At 35.9% G+C, this 16,905-nt stretch overlaps 1 protein-coding gene across 2 annotated transcripts in view; it reads right to left on the reverse strand.

Moving 5' to 3' along the window:
- Nucleotides 1-16,905, reverse strand: part of LOC149805954 (protein zer-1 homolog) — a 68,169-nt gene that overhangs the window by 37,599 nt on the left and 13,665 nt on the right. For both annotated transcript variants that reach the window (XM_089950739.1, XM_089950740.1), the window contains exons 4-10: nucleotides 15,912-16,032; nucleotides 14,828-14,968; nucleotides 14,178-14,233; nucleotides 13,840-13,899; nucleotides 8,578-8,686; nucleotides 3,398-3,451; nucleotides 20-190 (exon numbers count right to left, since the gene is read on the reverse strand). In XM_089950739.1, the coding sequence (XP_089806865.1) occupies nucleotides 20-190; nucleotides 3,398-3,451; nucleotides 8,578-8,686; nucleotides 13,840-13,899; nucleotides 14,178-14,233; nucleotides 14,828-14,968; nucleotides 15,912-16,032 (712 nt within the window). The remainder of the gene's footprint in view (nucleotides 1-19; nucleotides 191-3,397; nucleotides 3,452-8,577; nucleotides 8,687-13,839; nucleotides 13,900-14,177; nucleotides 14,234-14,827; nucleotides 14,969-15,911; nucleotides 16,033-16,905) is intronic.

Consider the following 16,905-nt stretch of genomic DNA (forward strand, 5'->3'; position numbering starts at 1 on the left):
TGCAGAAATAAAATTTCACCTTTATTATTCCCATCTCTCCAATGAGGTTTTTGTAGTCCTGTCTGACCCTGCAGGCTTCAAGAAGTAGCTTCACTCCACGCATAATGTAGATGGGAGGCTGCATGCCAGAGCAGGTGCTTATCACTGAACACAGGGTGTCCACATACCGTTCAAAGCAGTAACTGTATATCTGCATATAACAAAAATGGATGACCCCGTCAGTCCCATAAAATGACATATGTTAAAAAGCTGCCGTACTGAATAAAACTGAGCTCACATTTCAAGATGCCCTGTAGAATCCAACTAACTTCAAATTGAATATAGCAATTACCTTTTCATTCCAATCATCAACTACTGCTCATCATTCTTGAAAACATACCTTATGACCCAGATATATAAATTTTTTTCCATTTTCTTTACAAATAGTAGTGTAACTTTCGTAAAGAATTGTTTCTCCTGAACTGGCAGCTGCATCATTTTGTGCATACATCTTGCTTTATCATATAACTTGTTAAATATGTGGTAGCAGATCTGTGTATAGTATGACCATTCCAAATGATAAAGAGATGTTGTGGCAGATCTGTGTATAGTATGACCATTCCAAATGACAAAGAGATGTGGTGGCAGATCTGTGTACAGTATGACCTTTTCAAGAAATGTGGTGGCAGATCTGTGTATAGTATGACCATTCCAAATGATAAAGAAATGTGGTGGCAGATCTGTGTACAGTATGACCATTCCAAATGATAAAGAAATGTGGTGGCAGATCTGTGTACAGTATGACCTTTTCAAGAAATGTGGTGGCAGATCTGTGTATAGTATGACCATTCCAAACAGTAAAGAGATGTTGTGGCAGATCTGTGTATAGTATGACCATTCCAAATGGTAAAGAGATGTGGTAGCAGATCTGGGTATAGTATGACCATTCCAAATGATAAAGAAGTGTGGTAGCAGATCTGGGTATAGTATGACCATTCCAAATGATAAAGAAGTGTGGTAGCAGATCTGGGTATAGTATGACCATTCCAAATGATAAAGAAATGTGGTAGCAGATCTGGGTATAGTATGACCATTCCAAATGATAAAGAAATGTGGTAGCAGATCTGTGTACAGTATGACCTTTTCAAGAAATGTGGTGGCAGATCTGTGTATAGTATGACCATTCCAAATGGTAAAGAGATGTTGTGGCAGATCTGTGTATAGTATGACCATTCCAAATGATAAAGAAATGTGGTAGCAGATCTGGGTATAGTATGACCATTCCAAATGATAAAGAAATGTTGTGGCAGATCTGTGTATAGTATGACCATTCCAAATGATAAAGAAATGTGGTGGCAGATCTGTGTATAGTATGACCTTTTCAAGAAATGTGGTGGCAGATCTGTGTATAGTATGACCTTTTCAAGAAATGTGGTGGCAGATCTGTGTATAGTATGACCTTTTCAAGAAATGTGGTGGCAGATCTGTGTATAGTATGACCATTCCAAATGATAAAGAAATGTTGTGGCAGATCTGTGTATAGTATGACCATTCCAAACAGTAAAGAGATGTTGTGGCAGATCTCGGTATAGCCTGATCATTCCAAACAATAAAGAGATTGTCAGAGAATAAGGCAAGGAATAACTTGGTTTGACCTTAGAACAATTTGATCATTTTCGTCATACCTGCATTCAACATTACCTAGGGTGGATAATTGTTTTTCTAGGTAAGCAACGGAACTAGCATTTATCTTCTTGTAGATCGCTTGCAGCAAGAGACATTAAAAGCACGGTATGCATGGGTATTTTACCCTTACCAATACTCACTCTCCTGTAGATTTAAGGCAAGTTTGTTTTCTAACTGACACACTGGTCTTTAGATCTTGTCAAGGAGTGAACGTTGTCCATGTTTATTCTCTAGCCATAGGGCTGTCTGTACCTGTCTGTACATATGTCTACGCGCATGGTGGATCCATGAAGGGTGGGCGTGGCCAATACAAGTGTGCCAACCCAATTTAGGAGAACTGTGTGCTGTCGGTGCATATGTTGGTGTGGGTATATCAGGCTGTCTGGTTGGCCGTCGGTGTGTCTACATGGTTATGGAAGATGATGAAACCATCAAGGCCATACAAAGACAAAACTGCTAACTTGTAAACTTGTGTACATTGTGGATCCATGAAGGGTGTGTGCGGCTGATACAAGTGTGGGCCAACCCAAGAATTCAGGAGAACTGTGTGGTTTGCCAGTGGACACATTTGCAAATTTTTACAAATATTTATGAATCATACATCTGTACAAATGACCTGGTCATATGTTTGTTTCAATTGATTGTTGTTTCAATTGAGTACAACTAAGTCATTCTGATTACATGAGATTATTTTAATCTTATTTACATTCCATGAGATTATATGAATCTCACTTTCATTACATGATATTACATGAGATTATTTGAATCTTATTTTCATTACATGAGATTATGTGAATCTCACTTCCATTACATGAAATTATGCAAATCTTACCGTCATACATTTGAATATATGAATCATTTTTTGTTTTCCTATTTGTGAATGATTGTATAAAGTACCTGAATAAGACGCATGTTTGGAGCATGAAAGAATCACTGTATTTTAAGTATAAATATATTTTTATTAATTCATATCATAAACATCCATCCTTCATCACACTGTGTTGTGTTGTCATTTGATCCAAGCATCCATTCAGGTCTATCCTGTTACAGAGACTTGGTGGCAGATCTGTGTATACCCGATATACTGCAAGCCATAAACAGAACAAGCAATGGCAGATCTGTGTATACCCGATATACTGCAAGCCATAAACAGAACAAGCAATGGCAGATCTTATTCTACCAAGTTCACTCCAAATCATCAGAACAAGTGGTGGCAGATTGTTGTTGTTGTTCTTGTAGGGTTAATGCCATTTTTCAGCACAAGATAGGCTATACATGGCGGCCAGTATAATTGGTGAAGGAAGAACCCTGGAAAACCCCAGGAAGAACCACCAACACACGAGAAGCTACTGGCAGGCTTTTTCATGTACCAATCTTAGCCGAGGCTGAGACCCGAACTCACGCACACAGAGGTGAGATGGCAGAGATCTGTAATGGTGAGCGCTTTAGACCACTCGGCCACTCGGGGTCCCTGATGGCAGATCTGGATTTACACTGTGTCAATGTTGGGCACACACAACACACAAGAAAATGAGATAACTATTGTTTATCTACCAGAATTAAGACAAGCATGCATGGTTTTCCTCTCATCCTGCTCACCAAGTTATCAGTTTACTGTAACTACATACATTCACTTATTTAAATGATAATGAAAAATAGACAATAATCTTGATTTTGAAAAAACAAGCAAATGTAACCTGGTATTTTGTACTGACCTGTAGTTTTCACTTACCGCAGTATGAGCAAAATATCCTGTACTCAGTGTAACAAGCATACAGCTCATCACCTGCAAAGAAAACATATATGGTAAAACCTGATTTGAGCAAACACTTTTAAAAGTGTCCATATGTCACTTAAAACTGAAATCATCATGCATGGATCAATTTTACTACAGAAATTCAATCGCATGATTGATCACCCGCTTAATGCAACCAGAAACCATAATGTGTGTGTGTGTGTGTCTGTGTGTGTGTTTGTGTGATTTGGATTTTTAACATAGCTTTAACAATTTCCAGTCATATCACTCTTGATTTATGCAGTGTGGCAGTTTATGGTGATGTCTAGCACTGGGACATCATGCCACATACATGTAGCACCATGTCCCACTCAGTCACATTATCCTGACACCAGGGTGACCAGTCAAACACCAACCTCTTAATGCTGAGCGCCTAGTGAGGCAGCTGTTAGTACCATGTCTGTAAGTCTCTGATATGACTCGGCTGGGGTTCAAATCCCAAAACCATAAATTATAGTTAAAATATGTTTCAACGCCACTATGAACGATCATAGCACAAAATGATATCTATGCAATACATACCATTAATTTAATCTTTTGTAACCATGATGTCTAAGCTAAGTCTGCGGGCAGAGTGCAAATTGTTCTAAACTGAGAGGCACACAAAAAATAGGGAAGAAGTTGAGTCAGGTTATTTGTTCCCTAAAATTTATATAAAATCAATACATCTTTTTGATACAGAATTTTGTGGTCTATTTATTTGTCTCCGAGGACTGTTCCAACATTAAAGACTATCTGATTAGAAGACAAAGGCCAGAATCAGTTGCTGCTTAAGGTTTTACTAGTATATATATTATTGGGTGTCCTGCTTCTAAAATTCACAGATGCTTTGTGCAAATGAAGTTAAAATAACACATCTAACTGGACAGCTTCGATATGTGCTCTGATTTCATCCAGCCATACTAAATTTAGATTCACAACTGAGTTTTGACAGGTAAATACCTGACCTGATAAAAGCCTGAGCTCAGACAGAGAATTCAAAGTCCTGAAAAGAATACAACAGACTGGAAAGAAAGACTGAAGAACTTTTTTAATTTCTGGGGTAGGGAGAAGGGGCACTCTGACTAAGGACTATCTTTAGGAGATACCGGCTACTGTGTACATTTGACAAAGGTCACATGACCAACTGTTCCCTTGTCTTGTCCTGTTTAAGAAACTTAACAGGTTGGCTCTGATATTGTCATTTTTCTTAATTTAGTATCTTAATTGTACAGACTTTAGTCTTAACTGTACAGACTTGAACAATGAACAATCAAAGTAATCCTGTACATCTGAAAACTAAATTCAACATATTATTTAAATATACTAACATTCTAATTTCTCAGTAAGTGCTTTCAATCCAACTTAGATGACATTAAGTCTTCAACTGTAGTCTGTTATAAAACTGACTCACAACCCATAAAAAATATCCTATTTTAACACATGTACCCTTTCAACCAAGTTATAAAAAATTTATACATTATGCACAATTCATTTCTGGATTTTTATTGTTGTTGTTGTGGGATTTAACGCCATTTTTCGGCACATGATAGGCTATACATGGCGGCCAGTATTAATGGTGGAGGAAGAACCCAGGAAAACCCCAGGAAGAACCACCAACCCACAAGAAGCTACTGGCAAGCTTTCTCACATACCCATAAAGGCTGAATATGAGACTCGAACCCACGCAGACAGAGGTGAGATGGACGTGATCCGTAACAGAGAGCGCTTTAGACCACTCGGCCACTCAGGGCCCCTTCTGGATTTTTATAATTCAATATTAAAAATCTGTTACGTATATTTATATTGTGTGGCTAACCTTTATCAATAGCTTAGGGTAGAGGCCTACCTGACTACTCATCTCTTCTGTCTTGGCTGTAAATTATAAATAGGTTGTTTACTGATGCAAAGTTCAAGCTCTAGTTTCTTCTTAGAAATTAGGTATGTTCTAGAAACAAATCATTTACAATTCGATGGACAAATTACTCATCCTGGTTTTGTTACTGTATCTTAGCTTTTCATATAAATAATGTTTATTTCAGAATTACTCATTCCATATTTTAATAACTGTCTAAAGGAATCAGTCTTTTAGTTGTATTACGTTGCAAGGGTTTTATTTATTTTATAAATTATTCATTAGAATTACAAAGTCCTCCAAGATTTAGGACTAAATCACTACTTTGGAATTATTGTGGATTCATTCATGGACATTTTGGATTATATAACTCTGACACATCAAGACTGCTGACATATTAACACATTCCAGGTTACTGACATATCAGCACATTCAAAATTGGAATTTATTTGGAACATCATTGGAATTTATTCAGAATACTCTTTACTTCTGGGCTTGTGATGGAACTTTTCACTTTGTATTCAAGGGAAATAAATTAGCTGTTGAATTTCACTAAACTTGTTGGTTTTTGCTCTTTTCTGTTACTTAGCTAAAGTCCATTGAATCGTAACAAATGATATATTCTGAATTTATTTAATTTTCAAGGATACCAATATTTGTAAATTTTGTGGCTGCTACAAATCACAAAGTAGATGACTAAATGAACAATCATTTATCAGTAAGAACACTAAGATCTCCCGCCCTCAAAGGTAAATTTACAAACTTAGCACACTTACAAAAATATCATTTTCTTTAAACATAAAAATAATAAAGTCACAGTGCATTGTACGCAGCCAAATCTAGCTTTAAAAGGGACCAATAATTCAGACCATATTATGTAGTGGGTCAGAATACACGAGTTTCAGCTTGATGATTTACCAGCACCATTCCCATGGTTTTTGTTTGGTACTTTCATTTTTTATGGTCAGGGACAAGTCTGGTTCAGAATGGAATTCTCCCTTCCAGTAATTTTCTAAGTAAAATAACCCAGTACATCTAAATTCATCTATTTCTAACAACTGATAGGTTTGTGTGAAAGATCCCTAAATTCTGTATTAATGAAATGTCTAATAATGAAATGACAAAGATTTCCCAAGTCTTGGTCACTTATATGATTATTTTATGTCTAACATTCCAAAAATATATCAGTCTGAGAGCAAACATCTTTGTGATCAAGTCAGGGGTATCCACTATGGTGCATACTCCCATCAATTGATCAATACTACTGAATTGATTGCTACTGAAGAATTCTAATTCTGAAATTTTAAAATAGTGGTAAAATACTGATTTGGTTGATGATGAATATTCTAAGTCTGAAATTTGAAAATAGTGGTAAAATACTGATTTGATTGCTATTGAAGAATTCTAATTCTGAAATTGTAAAATAGTGGTAAAAATCATAACAAGAATCACTTTAAGAGTCAGATGCCCTACTGGCCAAAAAGGACTCTGGGAAATCCATGACAAGACTGTTTCTTCGTTTTAACTACTAAGTGATCAAACCATCTCTAATATTCTTGACAGACAATATGACCATCCATTCAAGAGGACAAATAATAATTTTCATTATAGCCAATCTTGGAGCCTAACTTGATATCATATCAGAAACATTTTCATTTAGGATCAATGAATACCATACAATCCATTCAAGAGAAGCAGCAAATAACAAAATTTTACAGATGGCCACCACGGTAAACATATTAAATGTCACACTGGCAATATTTTCATTTAGGACCAACTTGACACCACAATAAGTCTTCAGGTGAAAACACCATGTCAATACAATTTCCATTTTGAGAGGAGTAGCAATGAAGATGACTGTCAGATGAGCACTATTTTCATATATGACCAACTAGGCATCATAAGAATTCTTTCAGTTAAAATCATATGTCAACATAACCATCAATTCAAGAGATGTGATAGAAAGATTTTCAAGATACCCACTGTGGCAGCCATATTGGATTTCCAAGCAGCACCATTTTGAACTAGGATCTCCTTGACCTTAGAATGAGAGTAGTGTACAAAGTTTCATGGCAATGCTCCAAATGATTTACACAGACTAGAGATAGCAAACTCGAGTTAAAGGATAGATGACGAACAATGGACATCCCATAAGCTCTTCTGGTCTCTGACCAGTACAGTTAAAAATCATTCTGTCTGAGAGTGAGAGCTAAGCCTGTGAACAAAATAACTTAACAATCAGCGTTAATAATGTACGTAATTTACCACATAATAAACCGAATAGCAGAAACAACCAAAGGGTGGACAACATAGATCAAAAAAACTACAGCAAGAATCAAATAGTTTGCATGAATTGACGAAATTCAGTGTTACCAAAAGCAAAAATGCACTTTCATTATAAAAAATAAAATAGAATGGGCAAAATTTACAGAAAAAACTTGCATGCTACTTCTACATCCCACTGAATTCAGACATGTTCTATATGACAACAAATGCAAATGTTCAGGAATTCCAACCTAAATTTAAAACCTCATCACAATCTGAAGCACTGGAATACTGTGTCCAATCCGTTTCAAGATAACTGTGTCCAATCCATTTCAAGATAACTGTGTCCAATCCATTTCAAGATAACTGTGTTCAATCCATTTCAAGATAACTCTGTCCAATCCATTTCAAGATAAGTTCAAAATTAAACTGACCTAATGACAATGCTCAGCTGACTTAGTAGTAAACCAAACATATCATCATTTGCATACATATTACAACAGACCTGTTAAGTATCCAATCAAAAGTCTGCAGAACCAGGACCAAAAAAAACAGTTAAAACATATATGTTTATATCATATAGACCAAAATATCCATGTGTCCACATTCAATCAGTTTGAACCTGGACAAAATATAAAACAGTTAAAAAAATCTGTACATATCATGTAGACGAAAATATCCAGGTGTCCAAATTCAATCAGTTTGAACCTGGACAAAATATGAAACAGTTAAAACAAATATGTACATATCATATAGGCCAAACTATCCAGGTGTCCAATTTCAATCAGTTTGAACCTGGACAAACAAGCAGAAGAAATGTTATTGCATAATGAATGTCAGATGGACTAAATCCAATTGGTTAGCAGTCTACAATGATTAATGAACAGCAGTATCTGGCTGATAGTTGGCATTATGTCAATTTATTACAAGATGGGCTGTGATCAGGATATTCAGGAAACATAGGCAAGGATACTCAGAAACCAAACATAGCTCATTTCAATTGTACAATGAAACTTACACTGTAGTCTGGAGTGATAACTCTTTCATCTTCCTGATTATTCCTCCTCCGTTCATCTCGTGGGCGTAAGTTTTTATTGATGAAAATCAACATCAACTCTAGGATTTCCCTAAAAATGAAATGAAAGTACGTATTGTATATACTCACTTACAGGTCGAGTCAAACTGCAAACAACAAAGATCCTGATCTGCCATTATAGCATAATGCACTTACAGATCAGGGTCTATGCAGTTTGTTCTACTGATTACATCTAGCAAGATACACAAAACCAGATCTGCTGGTACAGTATGTGATGGCAGATCTGGGTCTGTGAAGTTTGCAGTTCGACTCGTCTTATAAGTGAGTATATACAGTATATAAAACTCCTGTTGGTTGTAAACAAATTTAAACCAAGAAACTTGTGCCCTTCATATCCAATGCTTTATCCATAAAAAAGTCTTGATAATCTGTGAAATTAACCTATACTGTTCTATACATCTCACAACAGTTACCAGTGGAATAAGGTTGATATTATGTCAGAACCCACCATAGCAATGTATTTATTAATCCTTTCCCTTTCTATCTGGCAACACCATACATTTCGTAAATTTGAAAGCTTTAAATCAAAGTACAATATCAATACAAATTTTCTTGCCTTTTAATGTTTCATTCAGATTATATAAAGTCATTATTTAGAAACTTCAACCAAAAATTACTTTGTATTCTAGGGAAATAAATTATTTGTTAACTTTTACAAAACTTGTTGGTTTTTGCTCTTTCCTATTACTTATTTAACACCACAAAGTTGTAAAAATTACCAAGTACAACATATAAACATACAAGATAAGGAGACATAGATGGTCTTAAAATTTTATTAAAAGAATACTACATAGTACAAATATATATTGCAGTCAAAGTGGTTAGGAAAGAATGCTTTGTCTTAATTTGGAAACATTGGAAAACTTTCCAAACACAGCTGAATTCTGTATTTTTTCTATGTATAAGTGCTAACTTTACAGATGTGATATAAATTGTAATAAAAATATATGATTACAATAGAGAGAAATAACAAATTACTCACACTCTCTCAACCATCTTTATTTATTTATTTACATATAGTTATAAGGTCAAGAATCACAAGATTTTGACCCTTTGGAAACACCCCCACTGCATTATGATTCCGGAGGAATTATTTTAATCACTTACAAGTTGAACATCAGGCCAAGGTATTTACATGGCTGAACATTGAGATATCTATTCACATAACTATTGTCAGTAATTCATTTTTTATAGTACTATTATTACAACTCTGTAATACCATCCCCAGCCCCTCCCCAAAGCTCTTCCCCACCCCTCCCATTAGACTTCTAAAACCTTGGCAAACATCTACCTTGTACATTCAATCACAATACCAATCTATCTCATGAATGATGGAAGCTTTGCAACAAACAAAATTTTGATTCAAAACATGAACCCATTTCTTCTTCCTTTACAAGGCATGGTATAACAGATACCTCTTTGGCGGAACATGTTACCAACAGTAATACCAATGTTACATAACTGGATTATCTCATCAACAGAGTGTGGTTAAGAGAGACACTTGCCCGTTAATGTGCTAGGTCAACAGAATGAAATTCATGTGCACAAACAAAATCTGTATTTCTCATTTTACAATTGACATAATGATTTGAAATGTGGTATTTGTTTCAAGATGGCCTTGAAGATGGCCGCTTTCGCTTAACCAGCTTTAAGCAGCTGTTCCGCTTTTTGTGCTGTTTTTCATGATATATGTGCTTGTGGTCTGTCTTTGTCTACGTTATTGTGTTCATCATGCAGTGGCTGTTTAGTTCATATGTGTTTCTTCATCTCCTTGTTTTGGAAACAAGAACAATTAGACTTTTTCACAGCTATATTGCTCCATTGCTACAATGTAATTTGTTGTTGAACAAACCACCATCAAGCGATACTCGCCAGTCAACCCGTTTATGCTATGATGGACCCTCATTAATTGCTTTAAATAACCACTCCTTGGCTCTTCACACTACACTGTGCTCAAGACTAAACGAATTGGGACTATATTCATCATTACTTAAATGTAAACAGAAGCACAAAAAAAAAATGTTTCAAAGCTGGCCAGTGTAGAACAGGAAGAATTCCAGTTATCTCCCTTATGCCCTTTCCTGCTCAACAATTAAAAAACTCGGCTGTTAATTTAGATAATCTAATTCAAATCCCTATTAAATCGTCAATCTTTGAGTCAACTATCCAGGAGATATCTCTGCGTATTGCATTATTCAATGCCCAATCAGTAGGACCACCGTAAAAGCGCACAGAAATAGTTAATTTTATCAACGATCAGAATATCGTCTTTTTCCTGACAGAAACATGGCTAAAAACATCAGGCGATGAGCCCAAGTGCACTGATTTAACACCTACCCTGTGGAGGTGGAATTGCTGTCATCACAAAGAACTCTATGATCAAACGTCTTAACCACATCACAACTTTCAATTTGTACCACACATCGTCTGAACTAGTCCAAACCACACTCATACTGAAACAAAGGTCACTCCATTTTTTCTGCCTCTACTGCCCTCCTCCTAGGAGAAAAAACAAGCTGAATGAATCTCTCTTTTTGGAACAGTTTCCAAATCTCCCGGAGTATGGAAATTTGATAGGTGGCAACCTGATTATTCATGGAGATTTTAACTTTCAATTTTACTGTCCCAAAAACCCAAACACATCAAAACTCCTTGATTCCATTAATGTTTTCAACCTCATTCAGTTAACCAACCCACCCATAAACATGGTCACATTTTAGACTGGATTCTTCACAGACCTGATGATAATATTCTATGGTCCTCCATGGTATTCCACGAACTTGCATCAGATCACCTCTGCATTGTATGCCATCTTGATGTATCAGTCCCTAACCCTCCACTTTTATTTGCTACTAGGAGAAACCTCCATATGATAAATAGAACCAAACTAATGCATGACATCCAAACAAACCTAACAACTTGCTTACCTCCTACAGCAGAACAACTCGATAACTGCCTGCATTCATTGCTCGACAAACATGCCCCAGCCACCAAGCGCAGAGTATCAATTCAAAAGTGTTCTCCATGGTATAGCAGTGTTAGGGACCAACTTCACACTGCTAAAATAGTCCACCATAAAGCGGAGAGGCTTTGGCTTTCCACCAGACTCACTGTTCATAAGCAAATCTACAAAGCCGCTTAGAAGAACGTCACAAACATAGTCCAGGCAGCAAAATCAACCCACTACTGTACTAAGATCATGGAAAATTCCAGCTGTAAAGAGCTCTTCGAGATTACTAACAAGCTATTGTCAAGGAACAAATCTACACCACTTCCAACTACCTTCTCTCCAGTCGACCTTCCGGACCTGTTTGCAAATTTCTTCTATGACAAAGTACAAACCATTAGAGATAAGCTTGACAACACAATTTAAATTGACTTGTCGTCACCATACAGTTGGGATACAGAATTTCAGTGGCAACCATTAGCAACATTTGAACCTGTCTCTATGGATTTAGTATGTATAATCGTGATGAAGAGTGCACCAAAGTCATGTGAACTTGATCCAATTCCAACATCACTGCTGCTTGAGTGCTTAGATCCAATATTGCCTTCACTAACTGATGTTATTAATACCTCAAACTCATCAGGGGAATTCCCATCATTTTTCAAAACTGCCATTGTAAAGCCTCTGCTGAAGAAACCAGCACTCGACCATAATGATTTAAAGAACTACCGCCCAGTTTCTAATCTCCCAATCATATAAAAAATCTTAAAAAAAGCTGTTCTATCCCAACTTGTATCTCATCTGAATTCAAACAGTCTTTTTAGCAATGCACAATCTGCATATCACCCTTGCCACACTACTGAAACTACTCTTCTAAAAGTACATTCCCTCTGCTTTCGATAGTGGAAAGATTACAGTCCTCACCCTCCTTGATTTGTCTGCGGCATTTGACACAATAGACCATGATATATTACTTCACCATCTCCAGCATGTATTTGGCATTCATGATACAGCCTTACTGTGGTTCAAGTCCTACTTGGTCAACAGGACACAAATTGTGTCTGCAAATGGAATACACTCCAGCCCAGTTAATCTATGTTGTGGTGGTCCACAGGGTCTGTTCTTGGACCTGTTATCTTCATTCTGTACACTCAGCCGCTCTGAAGTATCATAGATCATCATCCAGTATCTCACCAATTGTACACTGATGACACCCAAATATACAAATCTAGCCACCCAACTGAAGTTGATGCTACCATTCAAGGTGTAGAGAGGTGCATTCCTGATGTGAAATCATGGATGACATGTAACAAGCTGCAGATGAATGACAATAAAACTGAGACCATTCTGATCACAACACAAAGACTTTCTCATTCACATCCTTTACCTCACACAATAAATATCAGCAACACCAACATTAAATTCAAGCAGTCAGTATGAAACCTAGGTGTTACTCTGGACATTACACTCACATTGCACCAACATGTCATGAACATATGCAAGGCTGCATATCTTGAGCTGAGACACATCAACTCCATTCACAGATATCTTTCAGCTGATACCACTAAAACACTTGTGTGTTCATTAGTACTTTCAAGACTGGACTATTGTATCTCAATTCTGTCTGGTTCATCTCAATATCTACTCCAGAAACTTCAAAAAGTTCAAAACACAGCTGCTCGGATCATACTTAGAGTACCATGATCAGAACACACCTCCCCGCTGCTCTGTACCCTACACTGGCTATCCATTCGATTGAGAATCTAACACAAAATTTGTTCTCTGAGTGCTCTTAAAACTCACTTATTTCGACTGCAAGAACAAACTTAAAGACCTAATAGTGTTTCCTACCTTAAATATTTTCAGCATGTTTTTTAAGTTTTCTAATTTCATGGTGTTTGTTTTTTTGTAATCATATCATTATGTTTTTTATGTTTTAGGTGTTGTCTAATGTTGTAAAGCGCTTAGAGTTTCTAAAGATTAGGCGCTATACAAAATCCTCTTTATTATTATTATTATTAAATATGTACACTGTACCTGTTTTGAATGTTGCAATTTTAATATAATCCCCTAATGCCACCATGCTCTGGGATTACGTAAAATTGCACCACTTAAAAATATATTTATCTATTGAAACAGATACTTCTTTTCAAGTTATTATTTATGAACTTACTTCTAAAACAATTCTCCAATAAGACTGAACATGTGTTAAGTAATCAAAAATCTGATATTCTTACCTGCACTGAGTCTGCGATATATGCTTGTAACAATGGCGAAATACTTGGAGAAAAGAATGTCTAAAAAGAAAAATGCTCAAGATAAATACATTTTATTTTCATATCATACTGCCAATGACAACATAGCACCATTTCCAAGACTACTGTTTAAAAAGAATCACTTTCTCACTATTTTGTGGCTTAACTGTCTTAAATAAAATAACTCAAAAAAATCAGCACTGTGAAGCAAACAGAATCCAGTCTGTTAATATTTATTTGTCCTCTAAAAAGAGAGAAAGAGAAAGAAAAAGACAAATAGTGATCTCTCCTAATCCTACACTATAAGTATTTCTACGTACAAAACTAAGGACTCTTCATTTCGACTCTGCAGGGTTCTGAGACACAACTGTAGGCCCTGGAAATTGGAATATCATGTCAGTGATAAATCAAAAGTATAAGATATCAATGCATCATATCAAAGTCATGCAATGTCAAAGCATAAAATGAAGCAAAGGATTCAGGAAATTATATAAAGAAACCAGGCTAATCATGATGGCAACATCTGGACACTTTTTATTTTACATTAATGAAAAAAAGTTCCAGGGACAAGCAAAATGGAACTTGAATTTATTTTAATTATGATTTCATACATATACAACTTACAAATATCACACCATTTTACAACGACATTTGATACACTGTATAAGCAAAATATTCCTCATAACAAATATAATAAACTCCTTCTCTCTACCCGCAATGGAAACAATTGATAAATTGGGACATTACAAAATTTCGGGACATTATGTCACACTGGTGTCACTCATCCCACTCTCTCTCTCTCTTACTCACTCACTCTGTCTCTCTCTCTCTCTGCTGTGTGTGAAGTTTAACTTGATACTTGTGACTCTATAATCTATTCTTTTCTTGCTAAGGATCTTGTTAGAAGATATTTATGTAAAATTGTGGAGGTAAGTGGTTCGATACTAATCCACAGAGAGGAGATTCTTACTGACAGTACTGTGATGGGATCCTCTGGTTCATACATATCTATGTTCATGATATGTGCCAGCACTTCCTTTAGTAATGGAATGTTGTTCTGGTAAGCAAACAGTGCATTAATGATCTGTTTCTCATCGGCTGTCCCTGTGATCTGAAAAAGTTGGAACCAACAAAATCTTGATCACCAGCTGCGATCTCTTTCAAAATAAAATAAGAGTTGGTGGTGGTGGTGTTAACACCATTTCACAGTGGATGATGGGCTATACATGGCAGTCAGTATAATAGGTGAAGGAAGAACCCTTTAAAAACCGCAGTAAGAACCACTGATTCATAGGAAGCTACTGGCAATCTTTCTCACATACCCACATTGGCCAAGCAGGAGACTCAAACCCACATGGACAGAGTTTTTTAAGATGGCAGTGACTGATAATGATGCGTGCTTTAGACCTCTCGACCTCCCAGGGCCCCTAAAATAAGTGTCAAATCAAGATAAGAAATGCATATATAAAAATAAGCTTACACATTAATACAGTTCTATTACAAAATGCCTGCAAACACATTTTAAGCAAGGACCTATGTTTGACACTAAGAGGGTTCTGGACCATTAACCATAGATCACCAAACTCCTGTTTGTTTAGTATTCTTTTTCCATTGTACACTGGAGTTTTTTAATCTGGAGTTGAGCTTCAATTTTTTGTTTTCAATTGCAAAACTAAGTTTCTAAATTCAGTTTCAAGCTTTAATATTTATGGTCAACTGAAGTTAAAAACACAACTCTGAGAACAATTTCCACCATGGATTTATTAATTTTTGTGTACAATTTTTGTATGTTACTGTATCTTAATGTTTTGCAATGGATAAAAAAAATAGCAAATTTAGCCTGTATGTCTTCTTTAGTTAAACAGAACAAGAACTTAAAGCTGCAAGCTGCGTATAACTTTTAATATCTTGTTTTTCAATGATACTACTCACACAAAAAGCTCCACAATGCAAAACTTAATTTACAAGAAAATTCCATGTATTTTGACTAACCAATGCTTTCCGACCTACAAGTAAAATGTCATCAGGAAGTGTTATGCAGGACCACGACTTACTTTGTTGGCAGGAATATACTGCAGCCTGCACACATCAGGAAAGACTTGCCAGAGGCCCAGAAACTCAAATTGCCTTCCTTTAAAACCTTGTAAAACTGCGATTTCTCCTGGCTCCCCATCACTGTAAATGGAACAGAAACTCTGGTTTCATTTTTAAGTACACGATGATTATAAATCAAGTCCAACTGCAAGCAACACAGACCCTGATATTTTGCCTCATAATATACCTGCAGATCAGGATCTATTTAATGTTTGTTTTACTGATTACTCCTAACGAACTGCATAGACACAAATCTTCTGGCACATTATGCAAAAGCAGATCTGGGTCAGTGCAGTTTGCAGTTGGACTCAACTTGTGAGTATAAGATATGCCAAGTTTCATACCAATCCATCAAAATTTGTGAGAAAAGTTGTTTACATAATGTTTGTGTTCTAAATATAACTGCAGTTTAATATTTTCATAAGTGGTAAATATTCTTTGCTTGATATTTTTATTTAACACTAATTAAATGACATTTAATTTTCAACCACAGTAATAACAAGACCTACTTGATTTCTATCATATCAATAGGAGGACCTACATGATTTCTACCATACTAATAGCAAGACCTACTAGATTTCTCTGGTTGACCAACTTGATGTCAACCACATTAACAGTAAGACCTACTTGATTTCTACCACACTAATAGCAAGACCTACTAGATTTCTACCATACTAATATTTAGACCTACTATATTTATATGGTAGTCCTACCTGATATCAACCATGGTAATAACAAGACCTACTTGATATTAATCATACTAATAGCAAGACCAAACTGATTTATATGGTAGATATACTTGACGTCTACCAAAGAAATAGCAAGACTTACTTGATTTTTACCAAATTAATAGCAAGACCTACTAGATTCCTACCATACTAATAGCAAGGCCTACTAGATTTCTACAACAGTAATAGCAAGACCTACTTTCTATGGTAACAAGAAGACCAACTT

Source organism: Sinohyriopsis cumingii, chromosome 2 (genome assembly GCF_028554795.1).
Source record: "Sinohyriopsis cumingii isolate HCF-2022 chromosome 2, ASM2855479v2, whole genome shotgun sequence".
Classification (NCBI taxonomy): domain Eukaryota; kingdom Metazoa; phylum Mollusca; class Bivalvia; order Unionida; family Unionidae; genus Sinohyriopsis; species Sinohyriopsis cumingii.